Consider the following 24,604-nt stretch of genomic DNA (forward strand, 5'->3'; position numbering starts at 1 on the left):
ACAAAAAAGAAAACATCCACAAACAGATCACCTTTCACTTGGAACGCCAGTTCTCCCCAGAGACGCAGACAGACGGACGGACGTAACAACAGAGACTGTAAGCCCTGGCTCTCAATGCTGCTCAGCAAACGCCGAATGCACACAAGGCTGGCCACACTGCCTAGTTTGCTAGGGTACTGCTGCTGTACAAATATAGAAAGCAGAAAGTGGAACAACCGTTTCAGCAGAACAGATTCTGCTCAGCTCTCCAAGAGGGAGGAGCAGGGAGCTGAATCAGCTAAACTTCTTTACCCATACATGGTCTCTGGAAGAGACCATTGCTAAGACAAGTTCCTTTAGACACGCACAGCCTCATTTACTGTCACACTGCGCAGGGGAAGAAAAGAAAGCGTACAACCTTAAAGGAGTTGAGTTACTGTTTTGAAATGAGTTCCAAGTCCATTCTGCTTGAGCCTACCTTAACAATGCAGAAATGTCCAACAGTCTTCATCCAACAGAATCTGGGCAGCAACTCAGACACAAGACAAAGGTCTCCCTTCCAGGGAATCCCCACATCCACCAGCATCTCAAGAACTACTGAACTGGCCAGGTCTTCCCTGTTGTTTTTGGATGCACACATCCACACACTAAGCTCTTGGTTTGACCTTCCATCCCTCGCTCACAAATTGAATTATAGCAATCTTTTTAAACCCTTCGCCCTCGTTAAGTGTTTTCCTAAAACCAGTACTTGTGACCTTTCCCAGTGGTTGATACAAACCACTATGATGACCTGCCATATCATGTCTGCTTTCCCAGTAGTCCTTTCTGCCAGTGCTTAGTCACGAACTAAGACTTTTCCTATGCATTCTCAAAACCAGAAGAAATCCACTTCTATGCAGCATCCTCTTCTCTCCCTCCCCCTTTTCATGTTCTGGCACGGAAAGAGAGCAAAATTAGCGTAAATGAAAACCTGAATTCCTAGGTATTCAAAGAAAAAAAAAAGGTGGCACAGTCCTCTATTTTTTTAGTACAGAGGAATGATGGTCTGCAAACTGAAAGCAGTTTCATTTATATAGAAATGCATAATTTTTTCATAAGAGAGATTTATTACCCTATGCTGCTGCCTATTTCTTATACTTAGTGCATCCCACATTTATGTGATGATACAGAACTATCCTACAGAAGTTACCAGAAAAATTCTCTTGTACAAACAAGTGGAAACTGCAAATTTCAGCTGTATCAGGAATGCAGTAGCCAATTCAGAACTCAGAAAAGTGCATCAGTCAGGCAGTTCTGTTAACGTGACTTGCAAGACATAACGTCAATCTTGACATTTTTCAAATTTCTCATGACGGAGATAATGGTTTAAGCTCCCTGCAAATTCAGGAAGACAGCAGCATACCCAGAATTAGCTGTACACCTAAACATATCCTGAATTATTTTCCTCACCAGAAAGGATCAAGAATACATGTCCTAGTCCTGCTCATCTAAAAGCAGTCGTGAAATGTCTATTAAACTTCAGTCTTGAATTAAATGAAAAATACTTTAAAACCCAAAGAAATTCTAAAGCAAATTCTGCATCAGATAATCAGTGTCATAGCAGCTTCCGCACTGAGAAACACAGACAGGACGACCTACGGCAGCAGTCTCTGATAGTGATAAAATTGTGGCACTGAATGCACAATCCAAAATGTAATATGGGTGGCTTTACTCCATAAATATCAGAATATTCTCACTTACCTTTTCCTAAGTCACCAACCATATGATCAGACTTCTCAGCTGTCAAAACTGCTTTAGAAAAGTAAATATGCAATCCTTTTTTCCCCCACAGATTTTGCATATTGATAATTTTCAATGGTAACACCACTTCTAATGTCACCTATGACTGTGCAAGGAAAAGAAAACCATCCCAGAAGAAACACAGTTCTTCACTAAGTTGACCTATCATCAAGGCGTATGTTTTTTAATTTAGAAGTTTAAATGGAAAACAGGGATTTTTGGAAAGCAAATAACAGGCACAGGTGAGTTGGCAAAAAGATTTTGAGATGTTGCTCTGCTTAGGAATCTAAGACTATAAATGAGAGAAGAATTACTTTTACACTGTGTTGTGCCTACAGGAAACACAAAAGCTAGATGTGACATTCAAAATACATTCTCTCTTCCTGAAAGACCAACAGTTCATTGCCTTCCAAAGAATCATTTATCAAAGTTCTATCTTGTAAGATTTTGCACAGATATTAAGATGCTTGGTGTCCATCCTGCAAATTTCTACATATAGTAAATTAAGAAATATGCTATCATTTTTGTATGTAGACTTGGACATTGCCTGATAAATACTTAATTTGACTTCATAAATAACCAACTCCTCTGCTTTGAAAAAACCAGACACAAATGTTCCCTTTCCAACGAATTCTGAAGGATTTGTGGATAGCATGCATGCGTTGGAATATCTTTTGAACTGCATAGTTTGAGGCAAAAATAGCACAGAAGTCACAGATTCAGTGAAAACCTGAATTCTAAATAAGATTTTTGAAAAACAATAGTTTTACTTTGACATGTGAAGTACTGAAATCTAGTGGATAAGAACGACATTATTTCTGTGAAAGCTGCAGTATGAAACAGCCTGCAGCTAGAAGTGAAAGCTACCAGAAAGAACAATTTTGATGGAGGTGAAAAAAAAGCCAAGGTCCTGAAAAATTCAAATTAATTTCAAGTAAAAACAATGTAAGACATCACAGAATTTTACCAGAGTTCTTACAAAAATCGGGAGAGAATTCAGGTCTGAGAGAACACACAGCATGCTAACACCAAAAAAAAAAAAAATCATCTGCAAGGGAAAGCCTGCCAGATACCATACCACCATGACAACAGATATTCAGCAAACGATCCTCTTATCCACATGCTTATTCAAGATCTCCTTGAGGTGTGCTGCTTGAGAAGGACAAAGAACCCAAAATACTTGCTCATTTGCATGAATTTCAGCAGTATCTAAGCCAGTTATTCCAAGTTATGTTTATAAGTAATGTAGTTAAACCAATGTAAACCAGAGAGTTATGATTTTAAGCCCAATTTACATAATCTTAGTCTACCTGGAACTGTACCACCACAAGCCAAGCCATTAAATCAGTTATAAATCTACGCCAAATCAATACAGACTCATTATCAAAACTTGCAGTTTGTCAGTTTGCTGCTAGTACTCTGCCTCTAACAGAGCAGCCAGTAAACCAGCATATCTTTTCTAAAAACAAAACAAAAAACCCAGACCATGATATACTGAGAATACTGAAGACAGAAGGGGGGTAATATGCATACATGGGACAGAGAAGACAGCTTATGGATGATTATTCCACTTCTGGCATAAAGCTTTCACACACACACGCATATATATACCTGTGCCACAACCACAGTGCCTAAACTGAAATTCTTCGCTAAGAGTTGAAAACTACTGAAGACTTCTGTTCAGCTATCTAGTTGCTCACAGCACTGTTCATCCTGAATTCAGTTAGCAACAATGCCTTTTCTTTTAAAATGCACAGAGCTAAGATGGCTGAAAGTTTTATGCTACTCAAGATGTCAGAAAGAAGACTTCCTCTATCTGGGATGATGACTGTACCATACAATATAGCTGTAAAACAAATAAGCCTGTGAGGTCTATCACAGTTCAGACCTGTGAGCTATTCATCCCTACAGCAAAGCATTTGCAGACTAATTTGCACTGAAGCTTTAAAGCAGTTTACACTTCCTCCCTTGCTCGATCCAAATTCTTCCTTTGACCTAACGTATATTTTAGCTTTACATGCTTGAATCTTGCATCAGGTGCAAACAAGATGTTGTTCAGTCGATGTTTGGGAAATCTCCTCTTGAAAATGTTAGTGCTAAAGCTCTCTCTTTCCACTGTTACGCTCCAAACACAAAATATCTTGGCAGGACAATCTAAAATAGCCACAGACAGCAACAGCAGAAAAGGTGGTATCTTGCATTTTTTTGTATAACACCAGCATTTCTAACAGGAGCAAGAGCAGTAAAACGACCAGTTACTTTTTTCCAATTGAGATAATCTCTCTTGCCTCAAGAAATCTTGTGACAGGATCACAACTCAAGATACTGTGCTGTGATACTTCAAGAGAAATACCCATTAGATGGCCTACATAACTTTCCTCAATTTACAACTCCCATTCTAATAAGCCCTGAAGTATTTTAATCTGCTTTAATTTACACTGGTGTCGTGTGTCGTCCCCCCCGGCAAATAAGTGATCAATGGATAAAAAAAATACCTTCTTGCCTGAAGGCAGTTACAAAGGCAGTGAATAACTCTGCACATAGTCTTGAGGAATGGTAAACTAAAAGACAAGAAGCAATATTGAACATGCCTAGATTGAAATAAAACATTTAAGACATTCATGGCAAGACTGATAAATAACAACGCAGAAATATAAATCTGAGTCCATTGGGCTACCACTGCTGTCTCAGTAGCAAAACTCACATTTATGAGTTGGAAAACTGGACTACCTCATGGACATAACACTGAACAACAGTCTACTTCAACAGCCAGAACAGTGGGTTCTTCTTGCATACCAGAGTCAGAGACTAATCATCAGGAAATCTCAAAAATGAGGAATATTTGTATCACTTTCCACCTAGCCTTAAAAAGGCATTCATGAAAAAATTAAAGCAGGCCCCCGAAGAGATTCAGGGCAGAAGACTCAGAAGGCAAACAGATGAAATGAATAAACATAGTAACTGATAATAAATAACCACATTTCAGAAAGAAATGCAAGAAATAGTTAAGGAACAACCTGCTTGTGACAAAGTTTCTTACTAAGTTCAGCTAGAGACTGCATTATAGGTAGTATTTTACTTAACTCAACGGAAGTCTAAATATTTAAGAACCACATATACATCTATCTTCTAAGAAATTCAACTAAATCAGCATATTGTTTGCAGTAATTTAAAAAGTTACACAATGTTATAAAGACTTCTGTCAAAGCACATAATCATTCATCTAATGATTCTTCAATTGATGTACTTGCAATTTACCTTGTAAATTATGGATTTATTTATGAGATATACTATTATTGCATATCTATGATATAGCCACCTCTCTTGCTTTTCCCTTCAGGGGAGTAGTGACAGGCAGCGTGTCTTCAGAACCCCTACTCTTAGCAGAAGAAATGAAAGTTAAAGACACCTTCCCCCCACCATGTAATGATAACTTCACAAGTGCATCTAGTTTTGAAGGACCACCAAACAGGTGGACACAATTATAAGTACACAGTACTACTGTGGAGTCCTTGCCCATCTTTCACAATGGGAAATATGGTAAAGTTCTTCTCATTATTGTAAGCCACATACTTTCAAAACAAAACTGCCCAACACATAAATATTTGTGGTTTAGTGCTCATGATTTTATGACAGTCACTTTTCAATCATCTCCTTTTCCATGGATGCCGTGCTCCTGCTTTCTTTTGCACATAAACCAAATTTCCTAAGCCTACATCTATCCATTTGTTTCATACACAAAAAAGCAGCAGATACATAAGGGCAAGTACGTAATTAAGAAGGCAGGATCTGAGATTGATTTTTCTCTAATGTAACTTTAGAAACTTTGACAGGGAAAGGAAAAACACAGCCATCCAAGAGTGATCATTCAGAAAGGGTGAGTGCACTGAACAAAACAGCATGTACTTTCCAGAATAAATATCAGTAATAATTTTTCAGCCTGTGCTCACTTTCAAGAAAACAGTAAGAACCTTCAAAAAAAAAAAACCCAAAACCCCCCACAAAAAAACCTCCTTTAAAACCTCCTGCACATCATTGGATTTTAAAATCTCTGTTTAGGGATTTTACTGGTATATACATCTGTAACCATGTTCCTGAGCAGATCCAAGAGTTGTGCTCCTGCCCTGAGGACTCTTCAGCAGCAGAAATACAACTGAACATACTAAGTTACAGGATGCAAGCTGCACGCACCTTAACATTTCCTATCTCAGCATAAAGACGTAAGTAGTATTTTGAAACACCTACCACAGCAGTAGTATTTCCAACAAAACTGCCTCTGTAAGACAGAGTATTATATACTTACTTATTATATACTTACTTACTCAGTAAGTACAGTATCTCACGTTATGTAGAGCTCCCAACAACATAGTTGAGGGGAAGAAAAAAAAATGTGATGGGTTTATTATGTACATGCCAAGTCAGTGCAGTAAAATCTATCTGATGAACTAATCTATAGAAAAGCAACAGAGAAGTCGGCAAAAGGCACCAGGAGATTGCATAACTCCAAGATACAAAGCCCCACCAAATATTTTTCTAAATCAAGGGAGCTCCTAGCGAAACACACCTGATGACCACACTCAAGCAGTACATACAAGAAAGCTGCAACATTTGAAAAATGCTCCCCGACAACTTCTGGCATAAGAGAGAGCCTGTGTCTTAAAGGTGAAAACATCTGGGCCACGATTCCTCAGGAACTTAAAGGAGTGAAGGTTCCACACTCTATTATAATGCCGCCTCTCAACTTCCTACTCAAACACTCCTATAAAAATCTCATGCTGTTATCAACCTTTATTGCTTCTTCATGTATTTATCAACCATTTCACGTTCAGTCTTTCCTGGTTTTTATATTTCTCTTCCTACTTCATTCCAGTAGTATCCATCGCGCCTTCTAACGCTTGAGACCGCAAATCCTCACGCCCTACTGAACTCCAGCTCTCCTTCTCGCATACCCGACTCGCCTGTCGCCTCGCATACCGGTATACGTTCCACTAGCCCAAAAGGCAGATCCCCCCTCCATGGTGCCCCCGAGAACACGTAACCGCACCCCAGGTTCCTGGGAGAAGCCCTCGGGCCGCTCCGCGGCGCTTCAGCCGCCCGCCCCGGCAGGCTGACGGCACCCGTAGCCCGGGGGAGCCGCTCCTCTGCCCTAAGGGCCGCCCCGAGCTCGCCGCAGGGCCCCCCCTCCCCGCCAATGGCGACGCCGCCTTGGGCTGCGCTCGCACCTGCAGCGCCCCCCACCGCCACCCCGCGGCCCCCGAGGCGCTGACAGCGCTCGGATCACACACGATAACCGGCGGCCTCCGGTTCCCGGCCCTGGAGGTGGCTCCCTGCGGGGCGGCCACCGCCCCCGTGGTGGCGCGCCCAGGGCGGCGACTTCCCCGCGGGCCCCAGCCCCTCCGCGCCGCGGGGGAGAAGAAGGCGGGCGGGAGCGAGGCGCCCGCCGCAGCGGCTACCGCCGCGGCCCGGCACGAATGGCCTCACGGCGGAAGCTCAGGGGAACTGGGGGCAAAGAAGGAGAGACGTTACCTGCGCGAGGCGGATCGCACTCTCCGCGGGCTCGGCTCCGCGCCGTCCCTGCCCTGCCCGGCCTGAGCTCCTCCTGGCGGCCGCCGCCCTCACCTGCCCCCGGGGATCCACCCGCGACCCACTCTGCTCCCTGCGCCGCCTCAGGCCGGCTCCGCAAGATGGCGGCGCTTCCGGGAAAGACCACGGCGGGTCGAGGTGGAGGGGCCGGGGCTGCGCGCCCGCCCTCCCCGGCTGGCCGGCCGGCCCTTCCGCGCCCCGCCCCGCTCCGGCCGCCGCGGCGGCGGCAGCCTGCCCACCCGGCGCCCCCGGCTCCCGCCACGAGCCCGCCGCAGGCTCCCCCATCTCCTCACGCTCAGTGCGCTCGTCTGTAGCGCTCCCCCGCCCCTCGGCCGGCACGGCCAAGCGCTGCCCGCGATGGGGCTGGCGGAGGCGCTGGGCGCCGGGGCGGCGCGGCTGCTCTTCTACCCGACGCTACTGTACACGGCGGCACGGGCGCGGCTGCCCGGGTCCCGCCGGCCCTGGTTCCACCGGATCGACGGCGCCGTGCTTTTGGGGGCGCTGCCGCTGCGGGGGCGCAGCTGCAGGGTAAGGCGGGCGCGGCGGGGCGGGCCGGGCCCCGCCGGGCGGGAGGGCCGGAGTTGCCTGACGGTGTCCGTGCCCGTAGCTGGTGGCAGAGGAGAACGTGCGCGCCGTGGTCACGCTCAACGAGGAGTACGAGACCCGCTTCCTCTGCTGTTCCGCCCAGGTGAGCGCGGGGACCTTGCCGGTGCCCCCCAGGAAAGGTCTCCCGTCCCTCCGTCTGTCCCGGCGCAGGCGAGGCTTCCGCCGCCTCCTGCCAGTGGTCGCCGCGTCCTCTGACAGCAAAGACGTGGCTTCTTCGTACCAAAGCCGACTTTAAAACTGCGACAAACCAGTAAAACGTGAGGACGCACGTAAAGCGTTAGCGCTACAGTGGTGGAGAGGGAGCGTTAAACCCACGTACATCACTATGGGAATACAAGAATGCCTTTTGTTTCGGGACGAGATCCCAGCTCCTCTCCTTTCCCCTAGCTGACCCACATCTTTTCAGTTCCCTTTAACTTCTCCTTTCTGGTAACCAGCACTAAAGTTCTCATACATCTGTTTTGAAGGTCTGACATTCAAAGTCTGCTTACAACTCCACTGAATTTCCCAACTGTCTCAACAGGTTCTGGGTTTTCTTTCTAAAAAAAAAACCCAAAAAACAAAAAACAAGCCAAAAAGTTCACTGATCAAATCTGCTATGTCCCTTTCAGGAATGGGAGGCAATGGGAGTGGAGCAACTGCGTCTCAGCACCGTGGATCTGACTGGAGTCCCCACTTTGGAAAACCTCCGCACAGGTGTTGAATTCATACTGAAACACCGAGCCTGCGGCAACAGCGTCTACGTGCACTGCAAGGCAGGACGCTCCCGCAGTGCCACCATGGTGGCAGCATATTTAATTCAAGTAAGAAGGTTTCCATGCTAAATGGGGTTTATTTTCATACAGCCTGGGGAAATACAGACAAACTTTACAGTTTGCATTTTCTCAAGAAGCCTGAGCATGTATAGGTGCATTAATATTCCATGATTTTACAGTTTGGACTGGAGACCCATTTTGAGAGAGGTAGATAGCTAGGCCCCAAACTGACATTGCTGTTTTGTAGAATGTGGCAAACGCAGGGTAAATGAACAAGTAAAACAATGTTTGGTGAACTGCGATCTAAGCTTTCTTTGATAATCTAGTTCATCTTTGCACCCCTTGTTCATCTGCGCTTATAATATAGTCAACATAATGCTTCCTGGCGAAGAGGGAGTGGTGAGGCTGCAATACAGCTGCCATTGTAAGTGGTCTTTTCATTCATCTGCACGGCATGCCTCTGCCAGCTCAGCATCAGGCACTGGCAAAGATGTTCTGATCTTAGGGGAAAGAGAAACTGTTGCAACAGAGCTTTGAAACACATGGTCTGATACTGTACTATCTGTTGTTGGTTCTGGCAGATTTGCTGCACTCGGGAAGCTGCTCAGTTTTCTGAGCCATTAATACAGTAAGTTCTCAACAGGTTTTGAATGATTCTGATGGTCTTAATTCTTTCTGTGAAGGAACAAATTGAGATGGGAATAACAAGTCACTTGTGAGGGTAAACATCCATTTTTGTTTTTCACGTTTTCTCCCTGGTTAACTGAAAAGGTGAGCCTTTCTAAGCTTTTCCATAAATACAATTGAGGAACAAGAGAAGTGACTTTGGTTTTCTGAGTTCTTCTAAAGGCCCAACTGGGTAAGCCAGCACTAAGAACAAAATCCCACCTATAGATTCCTCTGGTGTTACTAAGTCCTCTCTGGAAAATTTTCTCACCAAGTACTGAAGTGCAATGGGAGTACTAGTAAAGTTTTAAAAAAAAATTAAAAAGCAAGCTGCATGTTTGCTCTGGTCTGGTGGGACTAGGACAGGAAACTATTCACAGCATGATGGAAGCATGAGTGAGACAGAAAATGGAGGTCCCAGGCAGCAACCATCCCTCTTTAACTGAGGGACTCATTTCATGAACTTGCATTGACATTCAGGCCCCTCGGAGAGGAACATGAAGTAAAGAGCAGGGGCAAAGCAGCAAGTTTTCTAATACCTCTAATGTTGCCTGTAGCCTCCAGGAAGCCTCCATTAACTAGTGCGGGATGGAATAAATTTTCACTTGGAGAGTTTCTGCCTTTTCAGCTGCATCACTGGAGTCCTCAGGAAGCAATAGAGGCTATTGCCAAGATCCGCCCCCACATCCTCATTCGGCACAAGCAAGTCCAGGTCCTGGAGACATTTCACAGGAACATGATTGCTGGGAGAACTGCATAGTATCAGTAAGAACTACCAAAATCTCTGTCTTGTCTGCATTAAAAAACCTTACGTTTTAATGATCTAATGAAGGCTTAAGCGTTGTATTTCTTGACCATCAATAAAGAAGTTTTTACATAAATTACACAAAAGGGGAGGTTTGGCTGTTTCATTAAAGCTTTCTTTCCTTATGGCTAATACCTTAGTTCTCTTGGAGTCCCATAGTTCTTCTCTCCCACACACAGTATCAGTGTTGAGCTGAACTGCAATCCACAGGAAGTTCTGTAATACTTGCAGCAAAGGAAAAGAAAACTTTGTCTCAGCAGAGACTTTATTCAGATTCTTACCCAACGGGTTACAGTGCCAACAGTGAAGGGTAGGAGGAAGCGCTCTTAATTCAGTCTTTCACCAACACTATGTTACGGTTGATTGCAGGTGGGGATTCCCTGTACAGTAAAGGAAGCCAATGCTCATAAAAACAACCTCCGTCTTTATGCTAGGTGATGAGAGAGCAGTAAGCAAGTTCCCAGTTTGTTACCACTCCTCCAGGAGAAGCGCTGAATAATGCAACCTACTAAAGGTCTTGGGGTCAGCTCTGGAATCTGTCTGCTGTAAATATTTCTGCCAGTCCCTCCTTCTGCAAGAGGGACACAAGAATGTTTAAACAGGGACACCCCTGGAGGACACAGTGCACATCCAACTCTGTGACTGATGTGACAGCAACACACAGTCTCCCAGGCAGTTAAAACTAGCAGTCTGGGCCAAGGAGGACATTTCCATATGCCATAGGATTTGTTATTGATGGATTGGTTTCAGGCTAAAAAAGCCATTTGCTGCATTTTGGGCCTCAAATGCAAGCAGCTTATCATCAAGGGATCAAAGAAATAGCATTTAGTCCATCTGAAATCTAAGATGCAGCAATTCAAATTTAATAGTGCTATGTAAAAGAATAGGCCCATAGCCAGAAAGCCTGTACTTCCTTTGCACAGGTATAGAGGATGGGGTCTTTACTGGATGTTGTGAGCTCGTAGTAATTAGGACTGATGCTGAGGGTGGTGGGTGCCTCTGAGCTGCATAGCAGAACACTGCTACTGCCCTTTCTGTCACTGGGCCTGTTCTTCTCGCTTAGGCCAGGACAAACTGCAGGTTAGTGAGCAGCACTTTGATGCCACTTGTGACTGTTACAACAGAGGTGGCTGGGTTAAGTTTAAAAGTATTTGCATCACCCTTTTTATAGCGGTCGCGAAAGACGTAGATGCTACCATTGCAGCTGGCAATTTTCCAGAGGGATGGCACCGAGCTCCAGGCGTCTGGCAGGCAAAGTCGGGTGAAGCTATCCAGGAGGGGATTATAGCACAGCAGCGAATCTCCCTCAGCTACAATGAACACCACATCCTTGTGTACAGCAGCATGCATGCGCCCTGCGAAAGGCAGTACGTAGGGCTTCACATGGCATTTCTCTGTGTTGGTATCGTAGCACTGAATTAGCCGAGAGGGCTTGGTGAAGAAATCCAAGTCATTTTCCTCCCCACCCAGCAGGTAAATGACACCATTAAGGTTTACACCTGCAGCTCCAGAGACTGCCACTTCCAACTGGCTGGTCTCTGTCCAGACATTGTCTCGTACTCTGTAATATATGACAGCATTAGAGAGAGTGTCCTGTAGAGTTTTCCCCCCCAGTGAATATATTGCATCCTTGCTTGGCACAGAGACAAGGGTGTGTTGGAGCCGGTCACGGGGCAGAGGGGCACACCATTCCCAGTCTATAGTTGCATTATTGCATTTCCACATGCGCCGTGGGATGGAGCCACCAACGACGTATAGGTCACTGCCGTGTTTGCAGGCTGCGGTGATCTGGTGACACAGGCTGTTCTGGCCACTCACACTTATGGAGTCATCATCAGCACAATGCAGAGAGACAGCGAGTGAATGTGTCCGTGACGACTCCTTTCCAATCAGGTAGATGTGAACATTTTCTCCAATCACCTGAGAGAAAGGAGGAGGGTGTCAGCAGAACTGGACCTGGTTACACAAACATCAGTGAGGCCTAAGACTGAATTTTTCAGCTTAGGACCCACCTGTGGGCCTGAGGTGTGTAACCTCTTTCTCAAGTCCTGCCAGCCTACAGCGTCCAGGATTCAGAGCCTCAAAGACTTTTCAAGATACCAGTTTCATCTGACATCGCCAAATAGCAACAGACTTCACTGGAATCCAAGTGTCTGTGGTTTACGTAAAGGCTGGTTACATCACTGATGGAGTAGACTTATTATAAGGGGAATGCCAAACTTGGATTTCTGAATTGTCTCTTGGTAACCGAGCATCTGGTGAAATAAATTATTTGTGACATTGCTCCAATCACTAGTGAAAGCAGCCTCAAGTTAAATTAAAAAAGCTGTCAGCAGGGTTGCTATTTATGACAATGAAAGTATTCCTCACACAGGCACCATGAATTTCAACGGTATTTGTGTTTTGTGACTTTTAAGTCACACCTGTGAGCAGAACACCCTGCCTTGGGAAGCTCGAAACCAGCAAGTGCTACACCAACCCCGGAACAGGTGGTCTTATTATACCTTCAGACTTGATCGCAGTGTCTCTGAAAAGCCTGCTCGCTCCTCCTTGTTGAAGTTGATCCAGGTTTCTATGGCAACTGTTGGATTCTGAGAACATGGAACGCCATCTGCAGTTTGGGGACAGAAAGGCATTTATGATATATAGACAAAGGTGTAGGTACTCGGGAACATCCTTTTCCTGCAACTCCCTCTCCCCATTCCCACCACAAACCCTGCTTCCTAGAGAGGAAAAAAAGATGCAGAGTTTTATAGATTTTGGCGGGCATGATCAGTGCTGCCAGCCAGACTTCTACATTAGATTAGTTTGGATAAATACCAGAAGACAGAGCTGCCAGATCTTAAGAGCTTTGGACAAGTTTCAACAAAGGAACCTATGTCTGAGAGAAAGAGGGCTGGAAAGAGAACTTACATGCTTTGTGACAACAAAAAAATATTCTCTTATTTAAGCATTTGGGAAAAAATACTCTCTTATTTGAGAATCTCAACAGCTGCCTTTCTTTCTGGCTGATCCTAGAAACCTATCTAGCAAAAGTCATCTGCAGAAATTTTCCTTCTCTGAGCACTGTCAGACAGCTGACCCTCACGACCAAACATCTGGTGTTGCTGCTATCCTATTAACATTTGGAAATCCCCAGTGAGCTACTATAGCTTTCCTTAGCAGTGTGACAGTAGGAAACACTCAACAGACTGCATCAGATTTCAGTTTGTTTCTAGACATAATTGGAAGTTTTAGTTACAGCACAAACTATTGCATCACTATCGTTAGTACATTACTTAAAAGATTTTAGGTATTTACTTCCAGTTTCAAAGCCAGCAATCATGTCTGTATTCATGGAGAGGCTTCCCTAAGAAGGTGCTCTGATTTTGCAATCTGCTCTCATGACAAACCCTGAATTCAATGATGCTGAAGGCATCAGACAAATTCCAACACTTTTCTCTGTACGGGAAGGGATAAGAAAAAGCACGGAACTCCGTTTATTAGTAAAAGGGATTTCCATAAGCTATCCATTGCATGTAGTGGTTAAATGGAAAAACTGTGACTTTGAAATGGGTCCTAGAATGCAACAAAAGGTAAGCTTAGTAAATTACTATTTCATGAAATCAATTTTAATCCTTGCCACTAATAGCTTCCTCTATTTAATTCTCCACTAACTAAACAAAGATGAAGGAACTGCAAAAGAAAAAGATTTTTCCTACAGCGGTAGGAGTATATTTCAGATTTTAATCCATTTCGTGAGCTAAGTTTTGGCATAAATACTGAGCAATGTGGTTCTATATATGGAAATAGATGATACATGGAGAAAAAAAAAAAAAAAGAGCAATTATTTTAATTTAGGACCACAAGCACTAAAGGCCATAGTCCTAAAACATGGAACCCCTAGGAAGTCAAGTGTGATTGACCTCTATAGCTTTATTTCATTATTTTAGGAATTATTTTTAAAATGAACTCAGAACTTAGTTTAAAAACTTTAGCTAGATAGTTATCAAAATTACTCTAATCTTATCATAGCTTTTTTGAGCTATCAGTACATATTCTCAATAGGTTTTTGACTGTGAATTTCTTTAGATGCAATAGAGATAATACAATCAGTATCTGTAAAGACTCTCATATGTATAACATCAACTCTAAAGTCTTTTTTCATTTGCCAGCATTCCAAAGAAGCCAGTCATGGTAGGTGTACCGTTGTAACAGCATATAAAACACATGAAACACAAAGTACAGCTATTTGCTTGTTTACAAAACTATTTAATTAAAGCAAGAAAGGGGCAATCTCTCTGGTCCCAAGTCCAGCACATTTGAATGTATGAGCTGCTTCTATATTTTTGCTTCCTCTAGCAATGACATATAAATGCTCAAAAATGGAGTTGTGACTGCAGCATCATGGAGAGGTTTCCAAGTACTGGCTGCACCTACCAGGGCAGCAGAGAATCTTTAAGGATTGGTGGCAGTTGGACTAAGTTGTTGATGTGTTGACACATCCTTCACAACATTGAGTCATTGCACCCATTACTGTGGAAGCCTTTACAAGAAGGGTGGTTACTGTATTACCTAAGATGGTACAATGCCTCTATTTCAGTCAGCTGAGTGCCTAGCCTGAATAATCCCAGCAATTACATACAATTGTTAATAACACTAGCATAGTCTAAAAATATCGCTTGTGCTCAAGGCTTCTTACAAACGTTGAGTTGTTGCATTACTATGTTAAATGATTATGAACTAAAGGAAAAAAAAGACTTCCACAAGATGTTAATTTCTGGTAAGGCTTCTTTGTTTTACTTTTAATGCAAACAGAAATACAACAAATTGTTGAATGTTACTAAGTTACGTTTAAAAAACCTGTAATACTTCTGACCTGTTGACTCAGGAACTGCTGGGAATTACCAGCATCCTCTGTGTCCCTTTTCTATAGCCCAGATGGTTCATGTCCAGTAACAATTAATAGGTTTTTTTCTGATTAAGTTATCCAGAATGTTTTGCTTTGCTTAACTTAGCTAAGCCTCTGAACAGAGAGTAATGATGAAAGCTTGAATCTTCCCATCTCTTTTGTTCAGTCCCTTACAGACTCTTTGAAAGTGTCTATTCTACGTCCACATCCTGGCTGGTCTCAAGAGCTCCTTACCTGTAAGGATGTCTGTCAGGAGGCGGACAGGCAGGTGCAGGAACTCCTCTGTGTCTTGCAGTTGAGACAAATGTGACTTTGCACAGTGTTTGGCAGCTGTGTAGAGCTCCATGTCACTGTGTTGATCTGCCAGCCACATGACCTGCAGACAGTTCCTAACCTGCACCGTACGGGCCAGAAAACGGGAGCACTCTTCAAAAAGGGCAGTCAGCTGGTACATGTCTGCCACTTCATAGGTTTCCTGCAGCTCCTCTGCCCTCAGCTTTACAGTCCCATGGTAAATGTAGTCCACAAGGAGCTGAAAGACACTCTCGCTAACATCCTGCAGCTCAATCACCCGGTTGTGGGCCTCCTTTAGGTTGGAAGTGAACATAGAACGAAAAAAGCAACTCTGAGCTGAGAGGACCAAACGGTGCAGCTGGAATTCTTTGCCTTCCACTGATACTGTAACATCAGCAAAGAGCTCATCCTCCAAGCATAATTTCATAATACCCTGGGCCACGCGACCTGAGTGTGAGCGGTCGGTGAAGGTGTAGTTCACAAAGTAGTTTTCTTCTGCAGAGGAGCCTCCAGTCTCTTCTGACGAGTCCATGGTGCTGCACAGATCAGACTTCCAGCAATCTGTAAAATCACAACAACTATATGGCTTCCTCTCTCCACTATCAAGATTATGCAGTACTTCAGGGTACAGGGAAAAATCAAACATATTGGTAAAAGGCCAGCATATTTTAGACTGAATATAAATAGGGCAGCCAGAAGCTTCTGCTTGAGCTTCAGAATCTCAAACAACAAATGAGAATTTTGCATAATTAAAATTATAATATACACCAAACTTCCAGTACAGTAAGCATCACATCTCAGCAGAACTGGGAGATGAGCCTATCTTTTCATCACTCATTTCACTGACACAAAGAAATGCAGCAACAGTTATTCAAGTGGAAAGTCCAGCAACCACCCTAGCAAACTCATGAAGCCAAAAGATTGTGGCAGCACCATAGCTGCGTGTCCTGGTTTTGGCAGGGATAAGATAATTTTCTTCCTAGTAGCTGAATAGTGCTGTGTTTTGGATTTAGTGTGAGAATAATGTTGATAACACACTGATGTTTTACTTGTTGCTAAGTAGTGCTTATCCTTAGCTAAGGATTTTTCAGTTTGCCATGCTCTGCCAGCAAGGAGGTACACAAGAAGATGGGAGGAAGCATGGTCAGGACGGCTGATCCAAACTGGCTAAGGGGATATTCCATACCATAGAACGTCATGCTCAGTGCATAAACTGGGGGGAGCTGGCCTGGAGGGGCAGATCGCTGCTGAGACATCAGTCAGTGGGTGGTGAGCTACTACACTGTGCATCACTTGTCTTTTCTTGGGTTTTATTTCTCCCTCTTTTTGTTATACTCCTTTTCATTACAATTATTATTATATTTTAATTATTAAACTGTTCCTATCTCAACCCACGAGTTTTACCTTTTTTGCCCTGATTCTCCTCCCCATCACACTGCAGGGAGGGGTGGGGAGTGAGCAAGCAGCTGTGTGGTGCTTAGTTGCTCACTAGGGTTGAACCACAACACTGGGCCAGATAGTATGATACTGTGATCCTTCTTCTAACAAAGAGCACAGATGGGAGTTCATATCATCAGGAGGAGTTAATTACCATCCAAAACTAACATAGTGAATCTGTGCAGTGGTATCAAGTAAGGTGAACTTATTGTTACTAAAAAAAGATGCCTGAGAAGCCTGTCAGACATAGCCACCATCCTTCAAGCCAACCAAATGATATAACTGATGGTTATGCTCAGTTTGTTAATGCATCAAACACCTTCAGCATGTAAAATAACCTGTTATACATTGTTAGCCACTGTTTCCCAAGTGACAAGGAGAACTCAATTTAAAAGGTAACACCTCTTAGTAGGTACCAGAGATCGTTTGCAGAGCTCCAAGCAGCTTGTGGGTCATAAAAGCTTCTGAACCAGAGAAGGACTGATGTAGAAAAAAGCTCTTTTTTAACATGGTTCTTGACAGCATTGGAAGCAAATAGATGCCCACCTGCATTCACTTTAAACTTATTTTTACACCTCAACTATCAGACATGGTAACTGATACCACAATTTTTTTCAATTAATACTGAACATGATTTCCAGTACATTTCCCAAAGACAGGATTTTTCTCCAGGAGACTTGTACTCTTCCACGCTTTATTTTATCAAACATGCACTTCCTTACAATAGCTTTGCTTGATACAGAAGGGCTCCTAAGTTCTTTGTGCAAGTTCTGTTTATGGGAAGTAGTGTCTACATCCCTAATGAGCTGGACAAGTCCATCCCATCCCTGATGATGGCCTGCCTTAATTATATCCTTATTGTGATTTTACAATCGTTCTGGTCTGCCTGAAAAGTACCTATTCATTAGTCTGTAAGAGACTGAGAAACTGTAGTTAGCCCAGAACACATCGGTAGTATTTTTCCAGCTTTACCAAGTACACGCCTATCCTGCAAATTGGCTGCCACCTCCGTTAAAGCTCTCAATTCTTACAGTCGAGGTGCTCAGAAACTGCAGCCCAGAATGCCGAAGGGACCATGCAGAGCACCACGATATGGATGGACGGATGGATGAACACCTCTGCCCCCTTGGCACAGCAGAACCTGCTGCCCTGCCCGATTTTCAGAGGCCCGGAGGCAAGTCACAAAGAAACGCCAACAGCAACTAAAACCAACTATAAATCTCGCATCGTTTTTTGCAAACACAAAGTTCCCCCTCGCACCTGTGGCATCTCTCCTACAAAGAAAGAGAGGTGCAGGAACCGTAAAGTGTCCCATAAAGCAAAATCTTACGCTCCACGCATATTTTGCACGACCAAGGCACTGGCCGGCCGATGCCAGGCCATCATAGGTGAGGACACCCGGCACACCGCCTTCCTTCCCTGCTCCAGACAGGGCGGCGGATGCCACGGCCGTGCCGGGGGCCTGGGAACACCCCCCTCCCCACCCCCCCACCCCCCCCCCACCTGACAGCGAATTCCCGCCTCGGGGGCGAGGGACAAGGAGAGGAAAGTTAATTCTCGGGAAAGCACCGACCCCTATCAGGGCCACACTAACGCCGTGAAACTGCCAGAGAATCGTCTCACCCCCTCAGCGCCGCTTCATCCCGGGGCTTTGCCAGGGCTCCCCCCACCCCGCCGGCTGACGCATCTCCAGAGCTCGCTGCCTCCGCCTCCGAGTTGCTCCCACGCCCTCCGGCCGGGCTCCCAGCCCGCCCCAGGGTATCGGGGCTCTCCCAGCCCCCACAACACCCACCTGCGGCGCCTCCCTTCATGCCGCTGCCGCCCCGGGTGCCCCAGCGGCTTCTCCGTGCCTCTCACCCTGCGCTAGGCGCCGCCAGGCACTCGCCGCTTCCAGCCACCGACCCGGAACCGTCCCTGGAAAGCCCCTGGCGCGTTTCCGCCCTCCGGGGGAAGCTCGGCCGCGGCGGCGCTTTCCGTTTCCGGACCGTGCCCTTGCCCGTCCGAGTCGCAGCGGGATGTTGGCGACGGCGGCGCGGGGGCTGGCGCGGGCCGTGCTGCGAGGTGAGGGCGCCCGGGCCGCCGCCTGTCCTGGGGAAGGCGGCAGGGCTGGGCCAGGCCGCGGGCCGGGCTGCGCCGGGCGGTTGGCGCGGGGCGGCCGGTGAGACGTGTCCGTTTCTCTCCGCAGCTGGCGCAGGCCCGGCGGCGGCGGCGGGGCAGGCCCGACTGGCAGGGAGCTCTGCCGCGGAGACTCGCCGTAAGTGAGCGGGGCGGGCGGCGGCCCTGGCGAGGGCTGGCGGTGGGGTACGTTCGTGCCCCTGCGGGCTCCCGGGGCGACGTTCGGGCGCGGGCCGCTCTCGGCGCGGTATCACCTTGTCGGTGAGCGTGTGGGAAAATGGCCGGTGCCGCCGCGCAGCGGCCTGAGTTTCGTGCGGAAGGGCCGTTCTGAGTAACGGCGCCGGCGCGGCCCGTGCGAACGGTGCCCGGGCGACGGCTTCGTAGCCCCGCGTTGCCCTGCGGCCTGGGAGTATCGGTAGTCAGAACCGGAACGAACCCGACATGAGATCCGAGGGTGTTTTGGTTATGAGGGGATGGTTAGGTGCTGGGACATCACACAAACATCGTCATTTGGCTGGATCCTTACTAGACTGGGGCCGAATGTCATGAACAGCATCTGGGTGCAGATTGCTCTGTCATCTCTACCTCTCGCTTTTTCATCTTGTTATTTGCTTCTCCGTCATCTTGTCAGACTGTTCCTCCTGCTCTATTTACAGTGCGCAAAAAATTTCTGCCTGGCACTGATGCAAACTTACTTCCTTACTTCCTCTAGCTCCATGTTCTTTGTACCACAGCACAGGGATATCTCTGTTACAGCATCCTGTATACCTCACTATACACACATGTTGTGTTTAGCTTCAGGTTTACTGTCAATAAACTTTGAAGGTTACCTGAGCCTGAAGCTGGCTGGCTTCTGCCAGAGCTACTGAGGGACAGCTAGGCTGGTTAAAGGGATTTTTTAAGTCTGGGGTGGGAGTTGCTGCTCTTCCTTCTGTAGCTTTCTGTATTCCCTGCCGTAATCTTGGGAACTTTTATTTTTCTCTTTAGCTACTGTCAGACCAAAAAATGAGGTAGAACAGAAGCAGCTATGTGCTTTTGGGGAGTACGTGGCTGAGATTCTGCCCAAGTATATCCAGCAAGTACAGGTAGGTGCTGTTTGAGAAATTGTTCTTGTTAGGGGGACAGGACTCAGTGAACACATGACTTGTTTGTGTTTTCAGAAGTCATTATGGGGAAGAAGGATTGTCAGAATGACATGGAGGTTTCCACTATTAGTAAGCCCCTTTATCTGATCTCGTTATGTGTCAGCTATACCATATACTCTTTTTGTTAGGGTGTTCTGCTGGGTTCAGCTTAATTTTTGAACCTGTTGGTGTTTGTACTCATGCCCTTTCCCCTGCTCCCATCAGGTGACGTGTTTCAATGAGCTGGAACTTTTGATCCATCCAGATGGGATCATTCCAGTTCTGACCTTCCTTCGAGATCACACTAATGCCCAGTTCAAATCCTTGGCTGACTTGACTGCAGTTGATGTTCCATCTCGGCAATACCGCTTTGAGGTAAGAACTGTTCTTGGGGCTTGGAGAATTTCACAAGTGCTGATGGCTATGCGTGCTGTTGCAGCCCTGACCACATTTTTTGCTTTCTGACAGTGAAAAGAAAATCCACTCTGAAATGCTGGGTTTCATTTAATCTGCTGATCATGGAAGCAGTAGTGGAACTGATACTGCATGGGTTCTGAGTCTGGCTTTCCTTTTGTGCTCTGCTGAATGTCTCTTTCTTTTTTTGTTTGGTTTCACCAAAGTGTCTAGAGACTTCTTTCTGGCCAGATGTGAATTGGTCCTCTTCCTTCTTCCCCTAGGTCTGTCAGCTGCTGTTGACACAATGTTTTCCTTTAAATTCTGTCAATCTTCTTAACAATTTTCCTCTTTTAAAAGCAAGCAAAAACCTATTTAGTTGTCTTAAAAATATTCCCTGAAAGTCAGGACGTGATAGGAGATGAGGCAGATTTTCAGAAAGCTCTTGGAAAATTTTGGGCACTGAACTTCCACTGACTTTCTGTGACTTATTGGAGATTTGGTTCCCACAGATCCTTTTGAGTATCTCGCTGCATAGCTCTTCAGCTACAGAAAAGTTGCAGCTGCAAACAGAAAAAGAGAAACCACAGACTCGGCATACTGTCTTCTCACCTGTTATGAGAAAGCTTTGTTCACAGACATTATTGTTGTTTAACTTCGGAAGATCTGTGGGAGGCAGTGGCAGAAAATACTGAGGGCTCACATCCTATAGGAGGCTGATTACAGCTTAGGCAGCCTTATGGATGAAGATGATGTCTGTCTTCCCTTGTCTCAGCTGGGCAGACTGTCTTTTGGGCAAGAGAGGTGAATTGGGAGATGTTTGGTTCCCTACAAGTAACAAGGATAATGAAAAGTAGCTGATTTATTTTCCCTCTTTGGTTTATCTTGTGGTATTAAATCACCCACCAATAACTGCTCAGAAAGTGAGGGGTGGCAGGTTTGCCTTATCTATATTGGCTAATCAGATATCTGTTGTTTTCAAATATAGCGCTCTTTGCTATATTTGCTTTGCTCTTTGCTTTGCTAATAACAACTTCGGCTTTTAGTAAAGTAACCTGTGATTAGGCAAAACCCTTGAGTTGTAAAGAGTTTCTTTAGCCCGAAGACCTCTACTCTCTGAAGAAGTTGAAAATTTTTTTAATTCAGAATTTTTCTTTCAAAAATCAAGGTAGTAGATTCATAGAAATACCTATTAATGAATTCACCTTTTCCAGCCATCTTCACAGAGGCAGTATGAAACAAGGCTACGCAATTTCTTCCAAAGGTTTGGGTTGTTTTTTCTTTCAGTGTGCTTGTAGTAAGAATTCTCTGCCATCCCCCTTGGAGGTTCTAGTAATCCTCATAAGCAGCCTTTTTATTCGTAGTTTTGTCACCAGAAGAGTTAGAAATTTTCCCTGATACCCAACTTCTGTGCTGAAAATTAAGTGTATTTCTTCTTAGTTTTCTCCCAGTGGATGCTGAGAGTAATTGATAGCCATTTGCTTTTTGACATACTATTGAAAGGCTATTGTCAAGTCTCTCCATCCCTTCAGTGTTCTCTTTTTTTAAGATTTAGTATCCCTCTTTACTTCAGCTCTTCTTCATCAGTCATGTTTTCTAAATCTCACATCATTTTTGTTACACTTCTAAAGGACCAAAGTGATAAGCTGTTAGAACCTTGGTTGTAATAGTGTCTTTTAGAGCTCAGCTCTGAAGTGCTGAGTGTGATTCTGCTGATAAAGAGTATTTGAAGTAGCCTTCATGTGCCTTTGCTTAGCCAGCACTGTACTGCAAAGAGATCTGTAAGTGCCGTATGAGACTAACACACGCCTTCTTTTATTCTGCTTCAGATTGTGTACAACCTCCTGTCTCTGCGGTTCAACAGCCGGATCCGGGTGAAGACGTACACCGACGAGCTGACACCTGTTGACTCGGCAGTGTCTGTACACAAGGCAGCAAACTGGTATGAGAGAGAGGTGAGTGCCAGTGTATTTGGGAGCAGAGTCTTTGAGGAGAGGGGCTGTGTTTTCCTGATTAAACTGATTCCCAGGGCCCTGAGGAAGAAAGAGAGAAGTGTTTCTCTGGCTACCTTTTCAGAGTAGGAGGGAAGAGGGTGTTACATTTGGTTTTGAATGAGTTCCTGCATCAGTTTCGCTGGCGCTACACAAAGCCAAGCATGTAACTGAAATGTTATGGACATAATACATGAAGGTGTTGTTTTTTTCTAATTCCACCTGGCTTCCTTTCATTTAGGTTTGGGACATGTATGGTGTTTTCTTTGCCAACCACCCCGATCTGAGGCGAATCCTCACAGACTATGGGTTTGAGGGCCATCCTTTCCGGAAGGACTTCCCGCTCTCTGGTTATGTGGAGGTAGGAGAAATGCTCGTGTCTAAAGTTACCAAATCTCTCCAGTACTCTCACCTGAGTTTCGGTACAGAGATGTGACTGCTTTACAATACTTTGTCTGAAAGGCAGTAAGGGTGTTTCACTTGTCTGTACTTCAGAGGAGTTGTGTAGATCTCCTGCATGGAAATTTGAAGTCGTCACGAAGTATCAGCCATAATAAGGCAGCCTAAGGCTGGAGCCCTTGAGCCGATTTCATGTGCCGTATAGCAAAGACATTTGTCAGTGCTTCTGCTTTTAGCCTGTCTTCTGGAAGGTTAGACTTTCCACCACAAAACTGGAGATTCCCAGAGGAATAAAGGACTGAACTGATTTTAATGCAGTTGGAACTACACTTTGTTGAGTTTTTGTAGGCCCAGATTATAAAACTGTAGTTGAACTGACTCTTGCTATTAATCAAATACTTAGCTCTCTATGTCGAACCACCAGTGTATTTGGTATCTGTCTAGTTTCAAATGACCACCTTGCAGAAACAGTCATGTTTGGTGCAGTTCTAAGACTGAGTTGAGTCTCAGAAGAAAAACAGTGAGCTTCTGCAAGCTACAAAGGGTTTTAAGAAAAATAGATATAACCTCAAATCCTGCAAGTGAGGACTAGGCAGCATCTCCTGAGCTGTGGTTTGGAGATTTGGACGGGTAAACTGAGGACAAAACAAGCCCAACAGAAGCCTGGGGGGACTCCTGCATTTCACCTTCGTTGTCTTTTTGTCCTGTGTTCTGAGTGTTATGCTAAGAAGCACAACTGAAATGGAACAAACTGCCGTATTATAAATATTCATGAGAGTAGTCCCCAGCTATGCTGGGTGGACGGGCCACTTTATTTCAGTGACTCAGGAGAAATTCCTTTCTCATATGACAAATGTGTTATTCCATGTGGACTTCATATGAGCTGTAGGCAGGGCACACCTAACTTGGTGTGGTGAGTCAGGACACCTGAGGTAGCAAAGATGACTGTTTTCCTGGAGAGTCCAGAGGTCTTGGTGGAATTTGGAGGGCTTTTGTTTAATAATGAGAAGAACTGAAGCTGTGGCAGAGGCCTATCGCCTATGCATGGCGTAAGAAGGAGGATTACCTGTACCAGAGTGTGGTCTGGGTAATTGCTGTGTATGGCTGATAGCTGTATGGGGAGCAATGCTCTGGGGACTGTGTGAAAATAACTGGCCTGTGTCCTTTGTGCTGTTCTAGGTGCGGTATGATGATGAAGTGAAACGGGTAGTGGCAGAACCTGTGGAGCTCTCTCAGGAATTTCGCAAGTTTGATCTGAATAGTCCTTGGGAGGCATTTCCTGCCTATCGTGCAGCACCAGAACCCCTGAAAGTAGAAGCAGGAACCAAGAAAGAAGATGCAAAATAGAAGCAGAATGGAGCGAATGCACAGCGCTATCCTTTCTGTTCTAATGTAGTATTTATAATAATGAAAATTATTATGAGATTCTTGCCTGTTGTGGTCACACGAATAATGTTTTCAAACTAGATGAAAAGCAGAGCGTGGGGGATCCTGATTATCCAACTGGTAGATACTTATCTGCTGCTTTGAGTTGTGAGACACTGGATTTGTCTTTTTGGTTTGCAAATTGAATGGAGTCCAGGCGTTCCCTGTAGCTAAGATGCTTTCTATACACTGCTTCTGCTAGCTATCCCTGCAGACATGAATTGTACCCTGAGCGTGCTAGGAGACGGTACTGCAGCAGCTACGTGGCTTAAGCAAAGGGACAGCAGTATCTCAGCTCCAAGATGGGATGTAATAATACATCAAACTGGCAAAGCTTTTGTAAATGGTTCTAATACAGAAGT

General features: G+C 45.2%; 3 protein-coding genes across 5 annotated transcripts; 2 read left to right on the forward strand and 1 right to left on the reverse strand.

Annotated features, from left to right (window-relative positions):
• Positions 1–7,698: 7,698 nt before the first annotated feature.
• Positions 7,699–10,195, forward strand: PTPMT1 (protein tyrosine phosphatase mitochondrial 1). Its single transcript, XM_086462076.1, has 4 exons — positions 7,699–7,869; positions 7,949–8,029; positions 8,559–8,750; positions 9,997–10,195. Exons 1-4 carry the CDS (start codon positions 7,699–7,701, stop codon positions 10,126–10,128), a joined length of 576 nt encoding a protein of 191 aa, XP_086318202.1. The 3' UTR covers positions 10,129–10,195.
• Positions 10,196–10,420: 225 nt separating this feature from the next.
• Positions 10,421–18,621, reverse strand: KBTBD4 (kelch repeat and BTB domain containing 4). 3 transcript variants are annotated; one of them, XM_086462073.1, is made up of 5 exons: positions 18,588–18,606; positions 16,022–16,078; positions 15,299–15,919; positions 12,678–12,784; positions 10,421–12,093 (listed from the first exon to the last, which is right to left on the reverse strand). In XM_086462073.1, the coding sequence occupies exons 1-5, from the start codon at positions 18,604–18,606 to the stop codon at positions 11,233–11,235; spliced, it is 1,665 nt and encodes a 554-aa protein (XP_086318199.1). In that variant the 3' UTR covers positions 10,421–11,232. The 3 variants fall into 3 exon arrangements, with proteins under 3 accessions (XP_086318199.1, XP_086318200.1, XP_086318201.1); XM_086462074.1 differs by lacking the exon at positions 16,022–16,078 and having other exon boundaries at positions 18,588–18,621; XM_086462075.1 differs by lacking the exons at positions 16,022–16,078; positions 18,588–18,606 and adding an exon at positions 18,419–18,449.
• Positions 18,622–18,810: 189 nt separating this feature from the next.
• Positions 18,811–24,242, forward strand: NDUFS3 (NADH:ubiquinone oxidoreductase core subunit S3). The gene is made up of 7 exons (XM_086462265.1): positions 18,811–18,856; positions 18,981–19,049; positions 19,898–19,995; positions 20,260–20,409; positions 22,257–22,382; positions 22,660–22,779; positions 23,997–24,242. The coding sequence occupies exons 1-7, from the start codon at positions 18,811–18,813 to the stop codon at positions 24,162–24,164; spliced, it is 777 nt and encodes a 258-aa protein (XP_086318391.1). The 3' UTR covers positions 24,165–24,242.
• Positions 24,243–24,604: the final 362 nt, after the last annotated feature.

This window comes from Leptosomus discolor, chromosome 3 (genome assembly GCF_034619465.1).
Source record: "Leptosomus discolor isolate bLepDis1 chromosome 3, bLepDis1.hap2, whole genome shotgun sequence".
NCBI classification, from domain to species: Eukaryota; Metazoa; Chordata; class Aves; order Leptosomiformes; family Leptosomidae; genus Leptosomus; species Leptosomus discolor.